The 27,851-nt window shown below is 36.5% G+C and overlaps 1 protein-coding gene across 1 annotated transcript in view; it reads right to left on the bottom strand.

Annotated features, from left to right (window-relative positions):
- Window positions 1-27,851, bottom strand: part of OPHN1 (oligophrenin 1) — a 463,303-nt gene that overhangs the window by 251,053 nt on the left and 184,399 nt on the right. Inside the window, exon 3 of the mRNA XM_021679709.2 lies at window positions 5,271-5,332. Within this exon, the coding sequence (XP_021535384.1) occupies window positions 5,271-5,332 (62 nt within the window). The remainder of the gene's footprint in view (window positions 1-5,270; window positions 5,333-27,851) is intronic.

The raw sequence follows: 27,851 nt of genomic DNA, 5'->3' as shown, positions 1-27,851 counted from the left end.
CAAGAATGAAAAATATTGACATTAATATGGTTCTAGAGATATAAAAACACCATTTGCAAACTGGACCCCTTGCTCAGTGGACAGGCAGAGATATACAAAGCTTTGTGTTCATATAAACCTCCTGAAAGATTGCATCTGTCCAAGGCAACAAGGGGGGTTTGTTTTCTTCAGTGGGGTGAATCAGCTGTATATTAATGGAGGACCTAAGAGAATACATCTGAAGGGCTGGATTTTAGGATCCAATGCATAATTTTGATATAAGACAGGGAAATGAGGTACTGCCTTCCTTGTCAAACGAGACATAAAGTGTAAGTAAGACAAGATATATCTTCATAACAAAAGTAGAAAAAACAGTAGAAAGCCAGTTTTGACCAGTCCTGTATTCTCCAGATTAAGAGGCAGTTTTTAAAGATTTTATTTATTTATTTATTTGACACAGAGAGAGACACAGCGAGAGAGGGAACACAAGCAGGGGGAGTAGGAGAGGGAGAAGCAGGCTTCCCGCAGAGCAGGGAGCCTGATGCGGAGCTCGATCCCAGGACCCTGGGATCATGACCTGAGCCGAAAGCAGACACTTAATGACTGAGCCACCCAGGCGTCCCAAGAAGCAGTTTTTAAACTACCAGCAAAATGCATGGGCAGTTGGGGCATTAGTACATATTTTTTAATCTGTGTCCTGCAGGCACTTTGGGTCTCCTGTTTTGTGTCCAGGTATGATTCAGAGTTCAACTAAATGGGCAAACTCTCATCCAATCAAGCTCTACCAGAAGCCCTAGTACCAAAAATAAGGACATCAGTGATTCTCCTTGATCAAAAATAAGAATTCTTTTATTAAAAGTACTAGCTCAGTTAAGGAGGGCACATGATGGGATGAGCACTGGGTGTTATATACAACTGATGAATCATTGAACATGACATCAGAAACTGATGATGTACTCTATGCTGGCTAACAGAATTTAAATTTAAAAAAAAGTATTAGCACATCTCTCTTGCTCAACACACTCTATAGTTCTATGGACTGTGAGATATGTGATAATCAACTTTGTGTACATACCTGGAAACAAATTATGTCATTAGTGTCCTAGATCCAGTATAGAGAGTCATTTTTCTTCTCTCCTTTTGTGCAAGTTTTAAAACATGGCCACAAATTTTGTGACACTTTCCCCATTGAGAGGTGAGGTTTCTGTCCCCTCTACCTTTAATATGAGTGGGTTTATTACTTCTTTGAACTAATAGAGTATAGCAGAAGTGACACTATGTGACTTCTCAGACTAGGTCATAAAAGGCCAGCAACTTCCACCTGGTTCTCTTGGAACACTCCCCCTGGGGTGCCCTGAGCCACCCTATAGGAAGCTGGACTATCCTGAGACTACCAACCTAGAGAGGCCAAATACACACTTTCTGATCAAAAGTCCAGCTGAGCCCAGCCTCCCAGCCATTCCATTGAGGTGCTTGATAGGTGAGCAAAGCTTTGGACTGCTTTGGACTCTCCACCTCAACCCACCTCCCAGGTGAATACTACCACATGAAGCAGAAAAATTACCCAGCTGACGCCTACCTGAATTCCTGACCTACAACATAATGAGATAAAATTAAATGGTTTTAGTTTAAGCCACTACATTTTGGAATAGGTTGTTATGCAGCAACGGATAATTAGAAAAACTATTTCCACTTTCACAAAGGTAACACACAAAAAAGTGGTTACCTGGGACACACTGAAGAAGTTTGCCTTTGAATATGAAGTGAACATGCCATTTCTAAGGAGAGTAGTATGTGTCAAACTTCTATATGGACTTTCAGCTGAGCCCTTGCATACATAGGCAACCCAAGGATGGCACAGTTGCCAGTTTTTATGCTTCAAAGGGGATTTTCTTGTATAAGCAAGTGTGCCAGCAACTTCTTACACAGGGTCCATAAGGCCACTGCTTTTTGTATGTTTGGCCCTGTCTCCGTCAAGAAAACTAGTACATGATTCACTGAAATTGGAGGCCATAGTTCTCACTTGATCACATTGATTATAATACTGCTACCAGTCTCCTACAACACAAATAAATACTCTGAGCATTTCCTCTCTTTGACACTCATCGGTTATTATAATACTTTCTGCCAGAACACAGAGCTAGAGATGTAGGAAAAGATCACACTGAAGCTTATCTCTTTTTTTTTTTTTTTCATTTTGTTTTATCCTCAAATCTCTTAGAAGTCTAGCAACTACTCAAAAAAGCCCTTTTAATTAAACATGATCTTTATTCCCCTTTCGGATCACTACACCCATTTCATAAGCTCTCTAGCAGAAAAGCTCCTACCTGCTATCCCAGGGTAGAACCCCCAGCATGATAAGTGACACTCTGAACAACACATTAGTGAGTTTAGCTAATCAGGTTCCTATTATATGAATCCCAATTAACACTAGGTAGGGAATTTAGCAGATTAGAGATGGTACTCAATCCAGCAGTGTAGGATTGTTCATGAATCTTTGATGGATAACTAATTACCAAAAGAAGTCATTGAGGATATACTGCTTGAAATAGTATGGGTCTCTTTAGGTCATTCTTCGCAGTCCTCAAAGACAGACCTTGCACATTGCTAATAGGGTGGCCTTCAGAGTCAGAAAGGCACCTAGGCAAGCCAAACGTTAATCATACAGGAAGTCTGTTATCCAGATTTTCAAGGCCAACTTCTGAGGTAATACAATATCCCACAGGGTACTAGTTAAGAACATCACAGTTGGAATGCCCCTCTTCAATTCTTTCCTCCATAATTCCTTCCACAATTTAAGTTCATTTATAAGAATGACTAGACATTTGCAATTATCACTGGCTAGAGCTGTGAACTTCCTGTTCTAAAGCTTCTTTTGGCCTCTTCTTATAGAAAGGAAAAGAAGCTGTTTAACACCTCCCAGATTATCTATAGTGGGGTAAGAAGTCCTTTTACCACAGTTCTAGGAAAAGGGAGAGGTGCAGTGAAGCAATGAATTCCTGGCATGTTGTGAAAGGCCCTCATTGAGCCTAACCTTCACAGCATTCCTAAAATTAAACGGGAAATGGGGAGCCAAACACTCAATACATGATTGAAGAGTTGTGGGGACAAAGAGGCACAACATAATGAGAGACAGAAGAAAATGAGTCACTCCTGTGGAAAAAAGCCAGCAAGAAGGATGAGAAAAACAATGTCTCAAAAGATGAGTCCTACTTTAATATTTTAGAGCTTTGTAATTGGGTAAATAAAATCAAGAAACAACTAGATACAGAGTTACAGGTCTGTGATTGGAGCGGAAGAATGAAGGGGGGGACTCAGAGGGGGAGACGAACCCTGAGAGACTATGGAATCTGAAAAACAAACTGAGGGCTCTAGAGAGGAGGGGGTGGGGGGATGGGTTAGCCTGGTGATGGGTATTAAGGAGGGCACGTTCTGCATGGAGCACTGGGTGTTATAGGCAAACAATGAATCACGGAACACTACATCAAAAACTAATGATGTAATGTATGGTGATTAACATAACACAATAATAGAAAAAAGAAATGCTTTCTTGATTAAAGTCACTCATGATCTCAAGGGGAAAAAAAAGAAACAACTAGGGCTGAAGAGAAGTACAGCTGAGCTTTCTAGTGGTATATGAATGAAACGGAGTTGAATGCCTTTGAGATCAACATTGGCAGTTGTCCACAAATTCTTCAGGCAGAGGAAAACATTTAGTAGAGTGTAGATTAGCTAGGGGGGCCATCTACCAGACTCCAGAGAAACTACCCATATTGGTCTCTCCTTAATATCCTTAGAAGCAAGTCTCTTAAACTAAGAAAATTCCCAAGTCAAATTTCCATAAGCAGAATCTTGGGAGTAACAAAAGTTAACTACAAACAACACTCACTTAGTAAGTGGGGTTTTTTTTGCTATTTATAGAACACTTTCATATTCATTATATCATCTGGAGTTCTTACAACAACCTTGGGAGGTGGGATTATTTTCCTCATTATACATATGAAAAAAGAAAGACAGCGAAATACCATGATTTGTTTGAAATCAACAATTAGTAGCACTGCCATTATTAGAATCTAAGTCTCTACTTCCCCTACGTCCACGTCCTGCCTTCAATCCTACTTCTCTAGGAGCCTAGATGAAATGGTAGCAGTATTCTCAGAAGCCAGTATCACACTGTTGAAAAGGATGAGTAATGACAGATTAAAGAACTCTGGTTATTGAATAAACAGACTTAACAAAACTGAACTGCCCACAGGAAATCATCCTATCAAGAAAGGGAAGGTAGACCTCTCATCACCCTCTACGAAGTTCCAACATTACCCTCACACTCCTAATAAAAATAAATATTGACCAACTTAGGTACTTCTACATTTAAGTCCAAATAGGTCTGGGGTGGGGCCGAGGACCTGCATTTCTAACAATTTCCTAGGAGACATTGGTGCAGCAGATCCAGGGACCACACAAAAAGATTATTTTTTAAGCTGCTAAAATAGAGTTCACCAAAAAAAAAAAAAAAAAAAAATGAAATACAAGATCTGTGTAAGGAAACTACAAAACTCTGATGAAAGAAATCAAAGAAGGGTTTAATAAATGGAGAGATAATCCATGTTCATGAATAGGAAGGCAATATTCTTAGGATTTCAGTTTATCCCAACTTGTTCTATGGATTCAATATAATCCTGATCAAAATCCCAGCAATTTATTTTGTGGGTACTGACAAATTGATTCTAAATTTCATACCTAAAATTAAGTCTTACTACAAAGCTACAGTAATCAAAACAGAAGAAAGGGGTTATGTGAAATCTCTCTGTACTTTCCACTCAGTGTTTTCATAAAACTAAAACTGCTCTAAAAAATAAGTCTATTATTTTAAGAAATAGATTTTAAATATAAGGAGAAGTCTTCACAGAGATTTAAATAAAACAATTATATGTCAAATATAAAGTCTATATTATTTATTTCTATAAGCAGAGAAACAGATAAATAAATGAATAATTTAAGGACAACAAGGGCCACAATTTCTTTCCACATGTTCAATAGCCCAGTTTAATGTCCTCTGAAACCGCTTCTTGCTGATATGAATAGAAATGGAATTTCCACACTAATTTCTCTACCTAATGTGAAACTCCCAGGGTAAAAGCTTGAAATAGAATAACCAGATCTACTTCCTAAATATCTTTACTGTTCTAAACAGCCATGAGACAGAAACTGAAACAACAGAGTATCAATCTAACGAACGAGGACAGAAAAATCCCAAGATATCAGTTCAAGGCCCAGTGTTAGTGACCTACCATCATCATCCTCTCATTTTCTACTTCGTTGAGCAATTCAGCAAATTCCTTGAAGGATTCAGCTAGAAAGACAGAATAAAAGATAAACCAAATTAATCAGAGTACTTGATAGGGAAGTGGGCAGAGATCTGAGTGATATAAGTTAGGGACCGGTGCTCCAAGCCAGCCTGGACACTAGAGGAAGGCATCAAACCTAAGGCCAATAGGAGAAGGTGTTCAGTGCTTGTTGAATATTTCTTTTTTTTTGTTCTTTCTTTCTTTCTTTTCTTTTCTTTTTTCTTTTTCCAATTCCACCACCCAAGAGATTTTTTCCCTTCAGTTTCATTGAGATATAATTGACATACAACACTATGTGAGTTTAAGGACAGGATCTATTCTCTTGGCAACTTTCAAATATACCACATAGCCATGCTAATTACAGTCATCATATTGTACATTATGTCCTCAGTTTTTATTTATCTTATAACTGGGAGTTTGTACCTTTTGATTACCTTCATTCAATTATCCCAACCCCCACAAATCCGATTACTTTTTCTAGGAGCTTGTTTTTTAGGTTCCACATATAAGTGAGATCATACAGTATGTCTTTGTTTGATTTATTTCACTTAGCATAATACCATAAAGATCCATTCACGTTCTTACAAATGGCAGAATATCCTTATATTTTATGGCTGAATAGTATCCCAGTATGTATGTATATATGTGTATATGTGTGTGTGTACCATATATATACCACAACTTTTTTATCCATTCATCTACCAATGGACACTTAAGTTGTTTCCATGTCTTGGCTATTATATATAATGCTGCAATGAACACAGGAGTGCAGATATCTCTTCAACATAGTGGTTTAATTTCCTTTGGATAATTAATTCCCAGATGTGGAATTGCTGGATCATAAGGTAATTCTATTTTTAAATTTTGAGGGACCTCCATTCTATTTTCCACAGTAGCTGGCACCAATTTACATTCCTACCAACAGTGTACAAAAGTTCCTTTCTCTCCACATCCTTGTCAGCATTTGTCATCTTGTCTTTTTTATGAAAGCCATTCTAACTGAGGGAATATCTCATTGTGGTTTTAATTGCATTTCCCTTATGGTTAGTGATGTTAAGCAAGTTTCATGTACCTCTTGGCTATTTTAATATCGTCTTTGGAAAAATGTTGATTCAAGATTTGCCCATTTTTAATTGGATTATTTGGGGGGTTTTGTTTGTTTGCTTTGCTATTGAGTTGTCAGAGTTGTTTATATGTTTTGGCTATTAACCCCTTACCAGATACATGATTTGCAAATATTCCCTCCCATTCCATAGGTTGCCTTTTCATTTTGTTGATTGTTTCTTTGGCTGTGCACAAGAATTTTAGTTTGATATAGTCCCTCTTGTTGATTTTTTTTATGTTGTTGCTTGTCCTTTGGTGTCATAGCAAAAAAATTGCCAAGACCCTATCAAGAAGCTTTTTCTTTATGTTTTCTTCTAGGAATTTTATGGTTTCAGGTCTTACATTTAAGTCTAATCCATTTCAAGTTAACTTTTGTGAATAGTGTAAGACTGGAATCTACTATCATCCTTTTACATGTGAATGTCTAGCTTTCCCAGGTCCAGACGGTCTTATCCCTACTGTATATTCTTGCCTCCTTTATCTTAGATTAATTAACAATATAAGCCTGGGTTTATTTCTGGGCGTGCTATTCTATTCCACTGATCGATAGATCTGTTTTTATGCCAGTACCATACTGTTTTGATTACTACATCTTTGTAGGATAATTTGGAATCAGGGAGCATGATGCCTCTAGCTTTGTTCTTCTTTCTCAAGACTCCTTTGACTATTCGAGGTCTTTTGTGATTTCATACAAATTTTAAGATTATTTGTTCTAGTCTGTGAAAGATGCTGATGGTATTTTGATAGGGATTGCATTCAATTCATAGATTGCCTTGGGTAGTATGGACATTTTAACAATATTAATTCTTCCAATCCATGAGAACTATATCTTTCCATTTATTTGTGTAATCTTCAATTTCTTTCATCAATGCCTTATAGTTTTCAGAGTATAAGTCTTTGACCATCTTGGTTAATTTTATTCCTAAATATTTTCGTTATGATGCTCTTGTAAATAAAATCATTTTCTTTATTTCTTTTTCAGATAATCTTTTTGTTTTTTTTTTAACTGTTTATCCCCTTCACCTATTTCTTTTACCCCTTACCCCACATTTTTCTGATGAAGTCTTTAGGATTTTCTCTATATAAAATCAAACAGAGATGATTCTACTACTTTCTTTCTGATTCTGATGCCTTTTATTTCTTTTTCTTACCTAATTAATCTGGCTAGGGATTCCAGTACAATACTAAATAGCAGTAGTGAGTGAGCACATTTGTCTTGTTCTTGATTTTAGAAGGAAAGCTTTGGAACTTTCACCACTGAGTACGATCTTAGCTGTGGGCTATCACATATTGCCTTAATTATGTTGAGGTACATTTCTTCTGTACCTAATTTGTTGAGAGTTTTTATCATGAACAGATGTTGAATTTTGTCAAATGTGTTTCTTTACCTATTATTTTTATTGGTGGTTAATCATAATATAATTAGTTTATATTTGTTTTGTTTGCATTAACATTATGAAAGATTCATTTCAGGATACCTTTAATTACTAAGCTTTCCTAACATATTTAAAATGTAAATATTCGATTCGTAAAACTTTCCAAACTTTCCAACTTTCCAAAATACATCTGTTTTGTTGAGTAAGGTGCTCCCATAGCCCTGACTTACGATTGAACTGTAACAATGAGATGATGCCTGGCCTTTATGTAGTCTTGATTACCTAAGTCCAACATTCAGGTCATGCAGTGCAGTTATTTTGAAACTAATCTCTTTACCCCACCATTCTGAACATATTATTTCATATTACTTTATATTCATCATGATAGGTTTATTCTTTAATCCCAAGCCCTATTTCACCAATCCCCCCACACTACCCCCTCTGGTAACCATCAGTTTGTTCTCTATAATTAATAGTCTGTTTCTTGGTTTGTCACTCTTTTTTTTCCTTTGCTCATTTGTTTTCTTTCTTAAATTCCATACATATGAGCAAGATCATGTGGTATTTGTCTTTCTCAGACTTATTTCATTTAGGAATATACTCTCTAGCTATACCCACGTCATTGCAATTGGCAAGATTTCCTTTTTATGACTGAATAATATCCCATTATATATATCTAGATAGATAGATAGATAGATAGATAGATAGATATAAAATATTAATACACACACACCGTATCTTCTTTATCTATTCATTTATCAGTGGACACTTGGGCTGCTTCCATAATTTGGCTATGGTAAATAATGCTGCTATAAACACAGGAGTGCATATAACCCTTTGAATTAGTGTTTTTGTATTTTAGGGGTAGATATCCAGTAGTGCAATTACTGGATTGTAGGGTAGTTCTATTTTTAATTTTTTGGGGAACTTCCATACTGTTTTCTACAGTGGTTGTACCAATATGCATTCCCACCAACAGTGCAAAAGGATTCCTCTTTCTCCACACCTTCATAAACACTTACTTCTTGTGTTTTTTATTTTAGCCATTCTGACAGGAGTGAGGTGATATCTCATTGTAATTTTGATTTGGATGTTCTTTTTTTTTTTTAATTATGTTGTGTTAATCACCATACATTACATCATTAGTTTTTGATGTAGTGTTCCATGATTCATTGTTTGCATATAACACCCAGTGTTCCATGCAGTATGTGCCTTCTTTAATACCCATCACCAGGCTAACCCATCCCCCCACCCCCTCCCCTCTAGAACCCTCCATTTGTTTCTCAGAGTCCATAGTCTTTCATGGTTCGTCTCCCCCTCTGATTTCCCCCCCTCATTCTTCCCTTCCTGCTATCTTCTTTTTTTTTTTTTTTTAAACATACAATGTATTATTTGTTTCAGAGGTACAGGTCTGTGATTCAACAGTCTTACACAATTCACAGTGCTCACCATAGCACATACCCTCCCCAATGTCTATCACCCAGCCACCCCATCCCTCCCACCCCCCACCACATGTTCATGATAATGAGTGATGTTGAGCAACTTTTCATGTGTTTGTTGGCCATATTTATGTCTTCTTTGGAAAAATGTTCATGTCTTCTGCCCATTTTGATTGGATTATTTGTTCTTTGGGTATTGAGTTGTAGCAGTCCTTTATATATTTTGGATACTAACCATTTATTGGAAATGCCATTTGCAAATATCCTCTCCCATTTGGTGGGTTGTCTTTTAGTTTTGTTGATTATTTCCTTTGCTGTGCAGAAACTTATTTTAATGTAGTCTCAATAGTTTATTTTTGCTTTTATTTACCTTGCCTCAGGAGACATATCCAGAAAAATGTTGCTACAGCTGATGTCAAAGACATTGCTGTCTGTGCTCTCTTTAATGGTTTTTATGGTTTCAGGTCTTACATTTAGGTCTTTAATCCAATTTGGGTTTATTTTTGTGTATAGTGAAAGAAAGTAGTCCAGTTTCATTCTTTTTTTTTATGTTATGTTAGTCCCCATACAGTACATCATTAGTTTTTGATGTAGTGTTCTGTGGTTCATTGTTTGCATATAACACCCAGTGTTCCATGCAATATGTGCCCTCCTTAATACCTATCACCGGGCTAACCCATTCACCCACCCCCCACCCCTCTAAAACCCTCAGATTGTTTCCCGGAGTCCATAGTCTCTCATGGTTCATCTCCCCCTCTGGTTTCCCCCCCTTCATTTTTCCCTTCCTTCTCCTAATGTCCCCCATGCTATTCCTTATGTTCCACAAATAAGTGAAACCATATGATAATTGTCTTTCTCTGCTTGACTTATTTCACTTAGCATAATCTCCTCCAGTTCCATCCATGTTGATACAAATGGGTATTCATCCTTTCTGATGGCTGAGTAATATTCCATTGTATATATGGATCCAGTTTCATTCATTTACGCGTTGCTGTCCAGTTTTCCCAAACACAATTTGTTGAAGACACTGTCTTTTTTCTGATTGGATACTTTCCTCTTTTGTCAAAGATTAATGACCATATAATAATTGGTTAATTTGGGGGTTTTCTGTTCTGTTCCACTGACCTATGTGTCTATTTTTATGCCAGTATCATACTGTTTTGATTACTACAGCTTTGTAATATAACTTGAAATCTGAAATTTTGATACCTCCAGTTTTTTTCTTTTTCAAGATTGCTTTGGCTATTTGAGGTCTTTTGTAATTCCATACAAATTTTAAGATTGCTTGTTCTAGTTCTGTGAAAAATGTTATTGGTATTTTGATAAGGACTGCATTAAATCTGTAGATTGCTTTGTGTTCTACAGACATTTTAACAATATTTGTTCTTCAAACCCATCAGCATGAAATGTCTTTCCATTTATTTCTGTTGTCTTCAATTTCTTTCATCAGTGTTTTATAGTTTTCAGAGTACAGGTCTTTCACCTCTTTGGTTAAGTTTATTCCTTGATATTTTATTGTTTTGGTGCAACTGTGAATGGGATTGATTCCTTCATTTCTCTTTCTGCTGTTCCATTATTAATTTTTAGGAAAGCAACAGATTTCTGTACATTGATTTTGTATCCTGCAACTTTACTGAATTCACTTCTCAGTTTTAGTAGATTTTTGGTGAAGTCTTTAGGGTCTTCCATATAGAGTATCATGTCATCTGAAATAGTGACATTTTTACTTCTTCCTTACCAATTTGGATGCCTTTTATTTCTTTATGTTTTCTAATTGCTATGGCTAGGACTTCAGTACCATGTTGAACACAAGTGGTGAGTGGACATCTTTGTCTTCTTCCTGACCTTAGGGGAAAAGTTCCCAGTTTTTCACCATCGAGTATGATATTGGCTGTGTGTTTTTCATATAAGGTGTTCATTATGTTGAGGTATGTTCCCTCTAGACCTACCCTGCAAAGGGATTTTATCATGAATGGATACTGTACTCTATCAAATGTTTTTTCTGTATCTATTGAAATGATCATATTGTTCTTACCCTTTCTCTTATTATTGATGTGATGTATCACACTGATTGATTTATAAATATTGAACCACCTTCCATCCCAGAAATAAATCCCACTTAATCATAGTGTATGATTTTTTTTAATATATTGTTTGATTTGGTTTGCTAATATTTTGTTGAGGACTTTTGCATCTATATTCATGAGAGATATTGGCCTATAGTTCTCTTTTTTGTGATACCTTTATCTAGTTTTGGTATCAGGGTGATACTGGCCTCATAGAATGAAGTTTTTCTTCCTCTTGCATTTTTTGGAATAGTTTGAGAAGAACAGGCCTTAGCTCTTCTTTAAGTATTAGATAGAATTAACCTATGAATTCCAGTCCCGGCCTCTGGCTTTTGAGAGTTGTCAAATGGTTTTTCTGCATCAATTGAAATGATCATTGATTTTTACCTTTCATTCTATTAATGTAATATATCAAATTTATTGATCTGCATTTGTTGAACCATCTTTGCACCCCAGGGATGAATCCTACCTGATCCTGGTATATGTTTCTTCCAATGTGCTTCTGAATTCTGTTTTCTAATATTTTGTTGAGAATTTTTACACCTGTATTCATCAGGAATATTGGCATGTGGTTTTCCATGAGTTCTTTCATAGCTAATATTTAATTTAATCCTCACAGGCATCCTTAGGAGTAGCTAGGACTTCTCTCATTTCATAGACAAGCAAAATGATTAGGGGAGGGGCGATGGGTTTGCTGTATTAAAAAACAAAAAAGCTGAACTAAAATCTTGAGACTTGAGTTTGAATCCCTGCTCCACTACTTACCAACCTAAGACAAATTTCTCAATTTGGCCCTTCCATGCCTCAATTTCTCCATCTGTAAAATGAGGATATTAGTAATTGTTACTCAGAGTAGTTATGGAGATATAATTGAATAATGAGTTGCCAACAGATTTTATAAAGTTTGAGTGTTTTTTCTTGTTTTTAGAAGCACTATGGCTGAGTAAAAAGCACATATGACTTACTAGCTATGACCTTTGACAAGTTACTCAGATTCTCTGAGACCAACTTCCCTTGCCTAGAAATAATTCCTATCTCACAGGGTTATTTGATGATTAAACAAGATAACATCAAGTATAGCTCCCAGAACACATGATAGTGATTCAATAAATGTTAGTTCTGTTCCTTCTTTGATTTAAGGCAGTGATACTTGGCACTGGCTACACATTAAAATCATCTGGGAAGTTTAGATACTAATGCCACCTGCCCCCATTCCCAGACCACTTAAGCCCAGATTCACTTGCTAAGTGTCAGATAGCTTCACTGGTACAATACAATTGCAGTGGTGAACACTCAGAGGCTGAGTCAGAAAATAAAGCTTAACTACCCAAGAGTATATTCTTATATTGAAATAAAACAAAAATGAATGAACAAAACAAAATAACAATAATAAAACTATGTTGTGTAGTACAGACAGCAGTAAGACCCAGGTACTCTTTTGTTTCTATTTTGTGTTGGTGTTATTATTATGTTTAACTACCAGCCATCTGACCTAATTTTATCAGAATTTGGACGTTAGCTCCAAAAACAAGGTAAACATCTTGTTCCACAGTAACAGAAGGAACTCAGATGGTCTTACCCAACTCTTCATGCAGTGCTTCAAAACCTGAGGAACTATTCAATCTATGCTGACACACATCCAGTGACAGTAGTGAAGACCAACTTGTCTTATTATGCCCAGGATTGTTGCAGTTATAAAACTAGAAGCCCTTTATTCCAGGAAAACCCAAAGTCTTAGTCTGCCCAGTACTGTAAGTCAACTAAATGACAGGGCTCACTCTCTCCTAAGGCAGGCCATTCCTTGTTTTCAGGATGTCTTTATTTAAATCTCCTTCCTTAATTTTAAGATAAATTCCATCTCCCTGTATTCTAATTTTGTGTTTCCTCAGATTCCTGAAGAGTTTTTGTGGGGTTATAGATAAGAAGGGCATGTGACATGATAGAAACATCTATTATTAGGGTGATAAAAAGGATTGTAGTTAAGGGGACACCTTAGTGAAATAAAAAAAGCATGACTTAGAGAGAGAGAAAGAGAGAGCTGGACTTGCAGCCATATTTTATCATCTTCTTGCTATACAACTTTTGATAAGTGACTTAACTGAGTTTCAGTTGCCTCACTTGTCAAAGAAGCATAATATATCTATCTGAGAGTGTTGTTATAAAAACTAAATCAGAAGATAAATGTCAAGTGCCAACACACAGTAGGCAATAAACCTAACCCCTTCTCCCCCATCTCAACTTTCTACTCTTCTACTGCAAATTCTGCCACCTACTGGCAAGGTGCCTAGGCAAGTAACTTCTCCTTCTTGGACTTCATGGTCTTCACATATAAAAAGAAAGATGAGTAAAATAGTCTTTAGTGTCCCTTCAAATTCTGATAACTATTATTTTAAAGTTCACAACTTCTCACCAGAAACAGGAAGTATATTCTCAAATGGTATCTGAATTAAAGAAAACACACTGAAAGCCTAGAAAATAAATATATTCATATTAATATTAATATTTTTATTTTCATTTTTTTAATTTTATTTTATTATGTTATGTTAGTCACCATACAATACGTCATTAGTTTTTGATGTAGTGATCCACGATTCATTGTTTTTGTATAACACCCAGTGCTCCATGCAGTAGGTGCCCTCCTTAATAACCATCACCAGGCTAACCCATCCCCCCCAGCCCCTTCCCTCTAAAACCCTCAGTTTGTTTCTCAGAGTCCATAGTCTCTCATGGTTCATCTCTCTGTCCAATTCCCCCCCGTTCATTTTTCCCAAAGACACAGATGTAGTGAAAAGAAGGGCCATACGCACCCCAATGTTCATAGCAGCAATGTCTGCAATAGCCAAACTGTGGAAAGAGCCAAGATGCCCTTCAACAGATGAATGGATCAAGAACATGTGGTCCATATATACAATGGAATATGACTGAGCCATCAGAAAGGATGAATACCCAACTTTTACATCAACATGGATGGGACTGGAAGAGATTATGCTAAGTGAAATAAGTCAAGCAGAGAAAGTCAATTATCATATAGTTTCACTTATTTGTGGAACATAAGGAATAGCATGGAGGATATTAGGAGAAGGAAGGGAATCATATTAATATATTTTTTAAAGATTTTATTTATTTATTTGACAGAGAGAGAGAGAGCACAAGTAGGCAGAGTGGCAGGCAGATGGAGAGGGAGAAGCAGGCTCCCCGCCGAGCAGGGAGCCGGATGCGGGGCTTGATCCCAAGACCCCAGGATCATGACCAGAGCTGAAGGCTCAGCCGCTCAACCGACTGAGCCACCCAGGCACCCCAAACATATTAATATTTTTAATAAAAAATAGGTTCCTCTTCCCAAGAGAACTGGACAACTAATCCAGAGCTCCTAGTACCAAAGAAACTATGTTCTGGGTCAATATAGGACACCAGTGACATTCTTTTCTTCTGAGGATCAAGTTGCTCCACATATCCAGTGAGGTCACCTTTGGAAACACTGCAAATTAAAAGCTCAAGCTCAACATAGAGAAAAAAAAATACCCTAATCAGGAAGAGTAAATAGGAAAAAAAATGGAAATGTTCTCTGACCTCCTGTCCCCAAATACTGTATGCTACTGTGAAAATTAATAAAGGGAAACTTAACTAAAGTGAACTCGGGATGCTAGAAGGAAGGGCTGGAAGGGGGAAGCATACCACTCAATCTCAATTAAGGGACGAGTCGTCAATTACAGACCCCTAAGAGAAGAATCCTCAGCAGGAAAGAATCATCAATTACAGGCCTCAACAGGGAAAGATGTACATTGCATCTCCTACCGATAACAACTACCCCTGCAACTCAGCCAAGGAGAAACAATCATCACCCTAAATTCTTGCTTTTTTCCAGTGGACTTCAACAACCCCTCTCAACTTCCCCCTTCTCCATAAAATAATGTTTCTTTCCTTTGCTTGTTGAACTTGCCTATGGTTTTGCCATAACATACTTGTCCTGAATTGTAATTCTCTCTTATTCTCAAATAAATCCATTTTTGCTGGTAAAATAACTGACTGTTTTATTTTTAAGGTTAACACTACAAAAGGAGTCAGGGAGTTGTTTTTTTTTTTTTCTTATTCTAGCATTTTTCCAGGCAAGATCAGTGTGCCTCTAAAAGAAATGAGATGCATATCATATTGGAACATTGAAAGGAAAAGGTTAATTTCCTGAAACATAAATGGATAAAGCCCTTTGGCTGACAGCTTAATACTCATAAAAACTGTATTAGGGACATGTAATTATCCCTAAATTGAACATGAGTATACGAAGGCTCACAGAACATAAGCAACTTGTTCAAGGTCACACAGGAAGTAAATGACAATTCTACATATCGAATTCTGACCTGTCTTGCTGCCAGAGCTAAGGTCTTTCCACTGTCACACTGCCCACAACTCTCCAGGTAGAGATAACCAAAGATTCGGTTACTAAATACCATCTGAATAGATTATAAAAGAGATGAGGGAAGCTACTACAACCAGTAGGTAGGTTTTTAAAATTAGCCAGGCTTCATCATTCATGAGGGAAAAAATGAAAAATTTGACAATATTTAGCTTTAGCTAAACAGTAACATCACTTTTTTTGAGATATTACTTACATACCATAAAATGTACCATTTTAAAGTATCCAACTCAGTGGTTTTTAGTATATTCTCAAAGTTGTGCAACCATCACTGCTATATAATTTCAGATCATTTTTATAACCCCTAAAAGAAACCACAAACTCATTAGCATCACTTGCCATTTCCATTTTCCCCCTACATTCAGGCAGCCACTCATCTACTTCCTATCTCCATGGATTTGCCTACTCTAGACATTTCATATATATACATATATGAAATCATATAGTATGTGGTCTTTTATGACTTTCTTCCACTTAGTATAATATTTTCAAGGTTATTCCATGTTGTAAATCAATATTTCTTTTTTTATTACTACATAATGCTCCATTGTATGGCTGTATCACATTTGCTTGACCACTCATCAACTGAAGGACACATATGTTAGCATTTATTGGCTATTATGAATAATGCATCCATGAACATGTGTGTACATATTTTATGTGGATGTTTTCCATTATTTTGGTATATACCTAGGGAGGGAATTGCTGAATCATATGGTAACTGTATGTTTAACTTTTTGAAGAATTGCCAAAACTGTTTTCCAAATCATCTACACAATTTTATATGAACAAAAGCAAAGTATGAGGGTTCCAATTTTCTCCACATCCTTGACAATATTTGTTATTACCTGTCTTCGTGTTACCCACAGACTTAGTGGGTTTGAACTGGTATCTCATTCTGGTTTTGTTTTACCCTAATTCATAACGGTATTGAGAATCTTTGCATGTGCTTATTGGCCATTTAATTATCTTCTTTGGATAAATGTTTATTCCATTATTTTGCCCATTTTGTAATTAGGCTACTTGTTTTTATTATAGCGTTTTAAGAGTACTTTATATACTCTAGATAAAAATCCCTTATCAGACAGATAATTTGCAAAATTTTCTTGCCTTCTTAGGGTTTCTTTCACTTTCATTATAGTCTCCTTTAAAGAAAAAATGTTTAAAATTTTGTTAAAATCCAACTTATCTACTTTTTCTTTTATTGTATGTACTTTTTGTGGTCTTATGTAAGAAACCACTGCTTAGTCAAGGTTGTGAATATCTTTATTTTTTTCTTCTAAGAGATTTACGGTTTTGGCTTTTAATTTAACTCCTTGATCCATTTCGAGTTAACATTTATATATGCTGTAAGGTAATGGTCCAACTTCATTTTTTCACATGTTTATCCAGTTATCCCAGCACCATTTATTAAAAAGATTTTTTTTTCCCCCAATTAATGATCTTGGCAGTCTTGTCAAAAACCAACTGACCATAAAATAAGGGATTACTTCTGGACTCTTAGTTTTATTCCACTGATCTCTGTGTCTGTTTTTATGCCAGTACCACACATTTGTGATAACAGTTCCTTTGTGATGAGTTTTGAAATGGGGAAGTATGCGTCCTCCAACATTGCTCTTTTTCAAGATGGTTTGGCTACTCTAGGTCCCTTGAATTTCCATATGAATTTTAGTGTCACCTTGACAATTTCTGAAAAAAACAGCAGCTGAGATTTTGATAGGTACTACACTAAATGTGTAGATGGATATGGGGATTACTGCCAACTTAACAATATTAAGTTTTCTGACACATGAACACGGGGGTACCTTTGGTTTTTGTAGCAGGGTAATGCTGGCCCTACAAAATGAGTTGGTAGGATTTTTTTTTAATTAAAATTTCAATCTCTTTATTTGTTATAGGTCCAGTAACATTTTCTATTTCATTAGTTTTAGTAGTTTGTATCTTTCAGGGAATGTGTTGATTTCACTAAGATTATCTAATTTGTAGACATAGAAATGTTTATACTATTTCCTTATAATCAGTTTTGCTTCTGTAAGGTCAGTAGTAATGGCCCCTATTTCATTCCTGATTTTAGTAATTTAGTAATGCTCTTGGTCAATCTAGCTAAGGGTTTGTCAATGTTGTTTAACTTTTCAATAAGCCAATATTTCATTTTGTTGTTACTCTATTGTTTTTCTATTCTCTATTTCATTGATTTCTTCTCTGTTCATTCTGTTTGTGTTGGACTTACTTTGCTCCTTTTTCTCAGTGACCTAAGGTAGAACCTTAGGTTATTGATTTCAGACATTTGTTCTTTCTTAATGTTGGAAATTTGAAGCTACAAAGTTCTCTCCAGTCATTGCATTAGCTGTATTCCACATGCTTTGGTAAACTGTGTTTTTGTTGTTATTAATTACAAAGTATTTTATCATTTCCTTTGTGATTACCTCTAAACTTAATCCATGGATTATTTAAGAGTATGCTCTTTAATTTCCACATATTTATGACTTTTCCAACTTTCTGTTATTAATTTCTTAATTCATTCCATTGTATTCATCAAACATATTTTGTATGGTTTTGATTCTTTTAAATTTATTGAATCTTGTTTTATGGCCTAACCTATGGTTTCTCCTGGAGAATATTCCATGTGCACATGAAAAAAATACATTCTACTGTTCTTGGGTAGAGTGTTTCAAAAACGTCTGTTAGGTATAGTTGATTTAAGGTATTGTTTCAGTCTTCTATTCTCTTGCTTCCAAATTTGTCTGTAATATGTTTAAGCATGTATTTACAAGTTTTCCTTCCCTTGACTTTTGTTGAACTTATTGGATGAGCAGATTAAAGTTATTCATCAAATTTGGCAAGATTTTGGACTTTGTTTCTTCAAATACCTGTTCTGCCTTTTCTCTCTATTCTCTTCTTCTGAGGCTACCATTATGTATATTCTATTATGGGTCTCTGAAGTTCTTTTCATTTTTTAATTTATTTTTCCCTCAGATGGAATAATCTCAATTCATCTGTCTTTATATTTAATTCTATCTTCTTCTAGTACAAATTTGAGGTGAAGCCCTTGTGAATTTTTCATTTCAGTTATTATATTTTTCAACTAAACAATTTTAAATAATTCATTCTTTTTTATTAAATAAATAAATTACAATTTTATTCACATATAAGTATGTTTATAATATTTAAAACAGCTCATTGGAAGTCTTTTTCTAGGAAGTCCAATGATTTGTCTTCCTCAGGGACAGTTTATATTGATTTTGGGGTTTTTTTTTCCTTGTTCATGGGAAATTTTCTTATTTCTTTACATGTCTCATAATTTTTGTTGAAAAGAAAACATTTTAAACTATGTATTGTGACAACTTGGGAAATCAAAACCCCCCTTTTTCCCAAGCTTGTTGTTCTTGTTGTTGCTGTTTGTTTAGTGACTAATTCTATAAAGTCTGTATTCTTTATCATATGAAGCCACTGACATCTCTAGTCAGGTAACTTAGTGGTCAGCTAATGATTAAACAGAGATTTATTTAAATGCTTTGAAACATTAAGTCTCCCAGCCTTTGTTAAAGGGCTCTTGTGTGTGTTGGTGAGTGCCTTCAACACTCAGCCAGATAGTTTATAACTCTTAGTCTTCCTGCCCAGAGCTTCAAATTCAGCTAGAAGTAAGAGAATAAAGCTTTCTCAAGTCTTTTCTAGATAGGCACAGAACGTGCATATGAGCAAAGCCCTACCCATGTACATGATATTCTATATTTCTAGGAATATGTTGCAACTTTTCAAAGTTCTCTATAGACATCTCATTCTCCAGGTTTTCTTTTTAAGTTTATTGTTGGGCTTCTTGTTTGCTATCACACTTTATGCTGCCTAAGAGAGCTGCAGTATTAAGAAATTACTACCAATTAATTGCTTTGACAAATGCTCTGAGGAAAAACCCACTTGTAGTAAGCCAACTCTGAGTCAATTCAAATATGGAAACCCCTACAAGTAATGTTTTTCAGCTTTAGGGGAGCTACAATCTCATTCTGCCCTCTCCAGTGGCTGCTAAAATGATGGTTTTCACAGCTTCCTTAACTATCCAGCTGTTAGTTTTCAAAGCTACCGTGGAACATAGAACATAGGGCAAAACACCACAAAGCTCACTGATCTTTTAATTATTCAGCTGTTTTTCTTGAACAAGCACACCTTCTATTATTTCAAATTTTGGTTAATTTCCAGAGTTCTTCAAAAGTTGGTTTTGGAAATGTTTGTCATTGTTTTTATTGCTTTTATGAAAGAGCAGCTTTTCAGAGGTCATTTCTCAACCATTCCCACGGAGGTAACCAGGTCAGAGCTTTCTGATCCTTACTTTCAATTAAAAAGAATTCTGTGATTGTTGAATCAATTTAAAATTCAGTAATTGAATCGAGGAAAACCATTTGTTCAATTGCTGGCCTCTAAAAGACCTTATAAATTTATTTATTAGGTGACCAGAAGACTTTAAAAGTCCACCGAGGTATATGTCAACAAGCAAAAAGTAAAGATATTTTTTGCATTCTGATCACCTACTATGGGAAAGGCTCAGACTTTACATATTAACTATTTTAGTCCAACTACCTTGATTGAGTCATAGGGAGACTAGAGTCCAAAGATGGGAACTTCAAGGTCACACAGTTAGCTGCCCAGTCAGAGGGATCATGAATTCAATGCTCTAATCACTGTAAGATAATAATGTGACTCCTGTCACAGCCGAAATATCCATGTCACATACTTTTCTCTGTCTAATTGCCACCCCAAATGATGTTTTCAGTTCTTCAAAAGGTCTCATATTCACTATTCTTTGCTCATGTCTATACTGAGTTGAAAAATCCTTCAAGAACTAAAACAGGAGGTCCGGGCAATGGTTATTTCTGGCATTGACATATGAAGATATGAAGATATGAGATATGAAGTCCTATAAGACCTCTTACTGATACATTTTTAACCAAATATTATGGGTCATTAGAGTATCTTCTAATAGCTAACCCTGCAAATGGCTGTTTAGGGATTTTTTTTTTTAAAGTCACAGTAAGATGAGATTATCCACAATACTTAAAATGTCAAAGATTAAAGATAAAGACAGAATCTTAAAAGCAACAAGAGAAAAGCAAACAGCTATATACAAGGGAAACCCCCAAAAGGCCATCAACTGAATTTTCAGCAGAAATGGCACAAATAAAAAAAACCTACAATAGATACACAAAAAATAAACAGAAAGGAATCCAACCATAACACCAAAGAAGGCCATCAAGCCACAAGGGGAGGGAGCAAAAGAAGAACAGAGGGAACAGAGGAAACTGCAAAAACAACCAGAAAGAAATTAATAAATTAATAAAATGACAACAAGTATATACCTATAATTACTTTAGATGTTTATAGTGATAAAAGCCTACCTCAAAAAGTAAGACAAACCTCAAATAAACAATCTAACCTTACACCTAAGGGAATGAGGACAAGAACAAGCAAAGTCCAAAGTTACTAGAAGAAAGGAAATAATAAAGCTTGGAGTAGAAATAAATGAAATAGAGGCTAAAAAACCTTAAAAGATCAATGAAACCAAGAACTGCTTCTTTGAAAAGATGAACAAAATTGATAAGAGATGGGGCGCCTGGGTGGCTCAGTTGGTTAAGCAACTGCCTTCGGCTCAGGTCATGATCCTGGAGTCCTGGGATTGAGTCCCGCATCGGGCTCTCTGCTCAGCGGGGAGTCTGCTTCTCCCTCTGACCCTCCCCCCTCTCATGCTCTCTATCTCATTCTCTCTCTCAAATAAATAAACAAAATCTTTAAAAAAAAAAGAAAAAAGAAGACTCAAATTAATAAAATCAGGAACGAAAGAGGAGAAATACAACTGAATTCAGAAATATAAAAAGGGGGTGCCTGGGTGGCTCAGTTGGTTAAGCATCTGCCTTCAGCTCAGGTCATGATCCCAGGGTCCTGGGAGCATCCATCTGGCTCTCTGCTCAGCGGGGAGCCTGCTTCTTCCTCTCCCCCTGCCTGCCTCTCTGCCTACTTGTGCGCTTTCTCTCTCTCTCATTGTCAAGTAAATAAATAAAATCTTTAAAAAAAGAAATATAAAAAGGATTATAAGACAATATTATGAAAAATTATATACCAATAAACTGGTCTGGACTGGACAACCAAGAAATGGATAAATTCCTAAAAACATACAATCTTCCAAAAGTCAATTAAGACATAGAACACCTGAATAACCAGAGAGGGAGACAAACCATAAGAGACTCTTAATCTGGGTGCCTGGGTGGCTCAGTCGTTAAGCGTCTGCCTTCAGCTCAGGTCATGATCCCAGGGTCCTGGGATCGAGTCCCACATCGGGCTCCCTGCTCGGCAGGAAGCCTGCTTCTCGCTCTCCCACTCCCCCTGCTTGTGTTCCTGCTCTCGCTATCTCTCTCTCTCTGTCAAATAAATAAATAAAATCTTTAAAAAAAAAAAAAAAAGAGACTCTTAATCTCAGGAAACAAACTGAGGGTTGCTGGAGGGGAGGGGGGTGGGGGGATGGGGCGGCTGGGTGATAGACCCTGGGGAGGCTATGTGTTGTGGTGAGTGCTGTGTGTTGGGTAAGACTGATGAATCACAGACCTGTACCCCTGTAACATATATACAATATATGTTAAGAATAATTTTTTAAAAAGAACACTTGAATAAACCGATTACTAGGAACAAAACCGATTACTAGGAACAAAAGCAAATCAAAAAACTCCCAACAAACAAAAATCCAGGACCAGAAGTTTTCACAGATTAATTCTAACAAACAGTAAAATAAAAGATAATACTCATTCTTTTCAAACTATTCCAAAAAAGAGATTGGAAGGAAAGTTTCCAAATTCATTCCACAAGGTCAGCAGTACCTTGATATCAAAACCAAACAATGACATTATGAAAAAAAGAAAACTACAGGGCAATATCCCTGATGAACATAGATGCAAAGATCCTTAACAAAATATTAACTTGTACACACAGTCTGTCTCTCAAATAAATAAAATCTTAAAAAAAAAAATATTAGCTTGTTGAACAAATTCAACAATACATTAAAAGGATTATTAACATCAAATGGAATTTATTCCAGGGATGCAAGGATGCTCAACTTTCACAAATCAATAAATGTGATACCTAGGATGAAAACCATATAATCATCTCAATGGATGCAGAAAAAGCAGTTGAAAAAATACAACATCCATTCTTCATATAACTTTCAACAAAGGAGGTTTAGAGAAAACATACCTCAACATAATAAAGGCCATATATGACAAACCCTTAGCTAATATCACACTCAATGGCAAAAAACTGAAACTTTCCTTCTAAGACCAGAAACGAGAATGGCCACTGACCACTTTCATTCACATAGTGTTGGAAGTCCTACAAGACAAAGAAATAAAAGGCATCTAAACTGGAAAGGAAGAAGTAAAGTGTCACTATTTGCAGGTGACATGACAGTATACAGAAAACTCTAAAGGCTCCACCAAAAACCTGTTAGAACTAATGAATGATTTCAGTAAAGTTGCAGGATAAAGAAATTAGTTAAATTAATATACAGAAATCAGTTTTATTTCTCAATACATATAACAAAGTAGCAGAAAGAGAAATTAAGAAAACAATTTCATTTGCAATTGCACCAAAAAGAATAACATGCCTAGGAATAAACTTAACCAAGGAGGTGAAAGACCTATACTCTGAAAACTACAAGACACTGATCAAAGAAATTGAAGATGACACAAAGGAAAAGATACACCATTCTCGTACACTGGAAAAATTAATACTAATAAAATGCCCATTCTGGGGCGCCTGGGTGGCTCAGTTGGTTAAGCGACTGCCTTCGGCTCAGGTCATGATCCTGGAGTCCCGGGATCGAGTCCCGCATCGGGCTCCCTGCTCGGCACGGAGTCTGCTTCTCCCTCTGACCCTCCCCCTCTCATGCTCTCTCTCTCTCATTCTCGCTCTCAAATAAATAAATAAAATCTTTTAAAAAAAATAAATAAAATGCCCATTCTACTCAAAGCAATCTACAGATTCAATGCAATCCCCATCAAAATACCAACAGCATTTTTTACAGAACTACAACAATCCTAAAATTCATATGGAACCACAAAAGACCAAATAGACAAATCAATCTGAAGAAAGAAGGACAAAGACAGAGGTATCACACTCCCAGATTTCAAGATATATTATTACAAAGCTATAGTACCCAGAACAATATAGTGTGGACACAAAAATAGAACATAGATCAATGGAACAGGATAGACAGCCCAAAAGTAAACCCATAATTATATGGTCAGTTAATCTACAAGGAAGGAGGCAACAATATACAATGGGGAAAGATAGTCTTTTCAATAAATAGTGTTGGGAAAACTGGACAGCTACATGCAAAAGAAAGAAACTTTCTTACACCATATACAAAAATAAACTCAAAATGAATTAAAGACCTAAATGTGAGAATTGAAACCATAAAAATACCTAAAAAAAAAACCCCAAACATAAGCCTTAATCTCTTGGACATCAACTTAAGCAACATATTTACATATATGTCTCCTCAGGCAAGGGAAACAAAAGTAAAAAGTAACCTATTGGGACTACAACAAAATAAAAAGCTTCTGCACAGCAAAGGCAACCATCAACAAAACAAAAAGGCAACCTACTGAATGGGAGATGATATTTGAAATGATATATCTGATAAGGGGTTTATATCCAAAATATATAAAGAATCTGCACAACTCAATATCAACAAGCAAATGGATGAAAGACCTAAATGTGAGAGCCCTGAAACCATAAAAATCCTAGAAGGAAACACAGGCAGCAATTTCTCTGACATCAATAGCAACATTTTTCTAGATACATCTCCCAAGGCAGGGGAAACAAAAGCAAAAATAAACTATTGGGACTAAGCAAAAATGAAAAGCTTTTGCACAGCAAAGGAAACCATCAACAAACAAAAAGACAACCTACTGAATGGGAGAAGATATTTGCAAATGATATATAAAATAAGGGGTTAATATCCAAAATTTTGAAGAACTCATAACTCAACACCACAAAAACAAACAATCCGATTAACAAATGAGCAGAAGGGGGCGCCTGGGTGGCTCAGTTGGTTAAGCGACTGCCTTTGGCTCAGGTCATGATCTTGGAGTCCCGGGATCGAGTCCTGCACTGGGCTCCCCGCTCAGCAGGGAGTCTACTTCTCCCTCTGACCCTCCTCCCTCTCATGCTCTCTGTCTCTCATTCTCTCTCTCAAATAAATAAATAAAATCTTAAAAAAAAAAAATTTTTTTTAATGAGCAGAGAACCTGAAGAGACATTTTTCCAAAGAAACATGAATAGATGCTCAACATCATTAATCAGGGAAATACAAATCGAAACGACAATGAGATATCACCTCATGCCTGTTAGAATGGCTAAAATCAAGAAGACAAGAAACAACAGGTGTTGGTAAGGATGTGGAGAAAAAGGAACCCTGATGCACTGCTGGTGGGAATGTAAATAGGTTCAGCCACTGTGGTAAGCTATATGGAGGTTCTTCAATAAATTAAAAATAGAAATACCATGTGTCTGTTGGCCATTTGGATGTCTTCTTTGGAAAAATGTCTGTTCATGTCTTCTGCCCATTTCTTGATTGGATTCTTTGTTCTCTGGGTGTTGAGTTTGATGAGTTCTTTATAGATTTTGGATACTAGCCCTTTATCTGATATGTCATTTGCAAATATCTTCTCCCATTCTGTCAGCTGTCTTTTGGTTTTGTTGACTGTTTCCTTTGCTTTGCAAAAGCTTTTTATCTTGATGAAGTTCCAACAGTTCATTTTTGCCCTTGCTTCCCTTGCCTTTGGAGATGTTTCTAGGAAGAAGTTGCTTCGGCTGAGGTCGAAGAGGTTGCTACCTGTGTTCTCCTTTAGGATTTTGATGGACTCCAAAAGTGCTCAATATCGCTCGGCATCAGGGAAATCCAAATCAAAACTTCAATGAGATACCACCTCACACCAGTCAGAATGGCTAAAATTAACAAGTCAGGAAACGACAGATGTTGGCGGGGATGCGGAGAAAGGGGAACCCTCCCCTACACTGTTGGTGGGAATGCAAGCTGGTGCAGCCACTCTGGAAAACTGTATGGACGTTCCTCAAAAAGTTGAAAATAGAGCTACCCTATGATCCAGCAATCGCACTACTGGGTATTTACCCCAAAGATACAAAAGTAGGGATCCGAAAGGGTACGTGCACCCCGATGTTTATAGCAGCAATGTCCACAATAGCCAAACTGTGGAAAGAGCCAAGATGTCCATGGACAGATGAATGGATAAAAAAGGTGTGGTATATATATATACAATGGAATATTATGCAGCCATCAAAAGGAATGAGATCTTGCCATTTGCAACGACGTGGATGGAACTGGAGGGTATTATGCTGAGCGAAGTAAGTCAAACAGAGAAAGACATGTATCATATTACCTCACTGATATGAGGAATTCTTGATCTCAGGAAACAAACTGAGGGTTCCTGGAGTGGGGGGTGGGGGGGAGGGATGGGGTGACTGGGTGATGGACACTGGGGAGGGTATGTGCTCTGGTAAGCACTGTGAATTGTGCAAGACTGTTGAATCTCAGATCTGTACCTCTGAAACAAATAATGCAATATATGTTAAGAAAGAAAAAAAAAAGAAGAAGAATGTAGCAGGAGGGGAAGAATGAAGGGGGGGAAATCGGAGGGGTAGACGAACCATGAGAGATGATGGACTCTGAAAAACAAACTGAGGGTTCTAGAGGGGAGGGTGGTGGGAGGATGGGTTAGCCTGGTGATGGGTATTGAGGAGGGCACGTTCTACATGGAGCACTGGGTGTTATGCACAAACAATGAATCATGGAACACTACATCTAAAACTAATGATGTAATGTATGGGGATTAACATAACAATAAAAAATTTTTTTAAATTAAATTAAAATTTAAATTAAAAAAAAAAATAGAAATACCAAATGATCCAGTAATTCCCCTACTGGGTATTTACCAAAAGAAAACAAAAACACTAATATGAAAAGATATATGCACCCCTGTGTTTATTGCAGCATTATTTACAATAGTCAAGATATGGAAGCAACCCAAGTGTCCACTGATAGATGAATGGATAAAGAAGATGTGATACATACACACACACACGGATATTACTCAATTATAAAAAAGAATGAGCTCTTGCCATTTGCAACAACATGGACGGATCTAGAGGATAATCTAGAGGATATTATGCTAAGTGAACTAAGACAAAGAAAGACAAATACCATATGATTTCACTTATATGTGCAATCTAAAAGAATAAGACAAATTAATAAGCAAAAGAGCAGAATCAGACCCATAATTACAGAGGACAAACTACTGGCTGAGGGGATGGGGGTGAGAGCATAGACAAAATGGGTGAAGGGGAATAAGGCATGGGAATAAAAGTACAGCATAGGAAATACAGTCAGTGATACTGTAATCATGTTGTATGGTGGTCATCATACTTGAGATGAGCATAGCATAACATATAGAGTTGTTGAATCACTATGTTGTAAACATGAAACTAATATAACATTCGTGTCAAGTATACTTCAATAATAAAATGACAAAACAGAACTGGCTGGAAAAAGAAGACAGACCTGCATAACCACCAGTGTCACCATCACCACTGTCAACAATATCCCCTGCCCTCCTCACCACAAAACATAGCTTAGAAAATTGACTGCAATATTGTTGGCTTGCAAATTCCTAGGGAGCCTCCCAGGTGTAATATGAAATTGGTCCCCATAAGCAGAGGTCAGGGACAGACTGAAGAAAGATTATTAGTAGGTGATAGTTTAAATAGGCAAAGAAAACGTACATGCAAGGTTTGTCTTGGGTGACAGTAAGATGAGTAGATATCTGCACCCACCTACCACATCTTAAAAGTTTTTATAGAGGTCTTAACTTGGTTCAATCACATATACCATCTAAATGGTCTTAGCAACCCCTTCACTATCTTAAGGCCATATCCTTTTGGCAGCCTCAGGGAGCAGAGAAGGCAAGTAGGACAGGGGTGGGGGACACAAGCCTCCAACTGCCAGGATCCAGCTCATGGGTGCAGAGGTCACACCTTCTCGATGACCTCCCCCAACAAATACTCTTCAGTAA

This window comes from Neomonachus schauinslandi, chromosome X, assembly GCF_002201575.2.
Source record: "Neomonachus schauinslandi chromosome X, ASM220157v2, whole genome shotgun sequence".
In the NCBI taxonomy this organism is placed as follows: Eukaryota; Metazoa; Chordata; class Mammalia; order Carnivora; family Phocidae; genus Neomonachus; species Neomonachus schauinslandi.
Note: the sequence above shows the minus strand (reverse complement) of the source record. Positions and strands in the feature narration are given on the sequence as shown.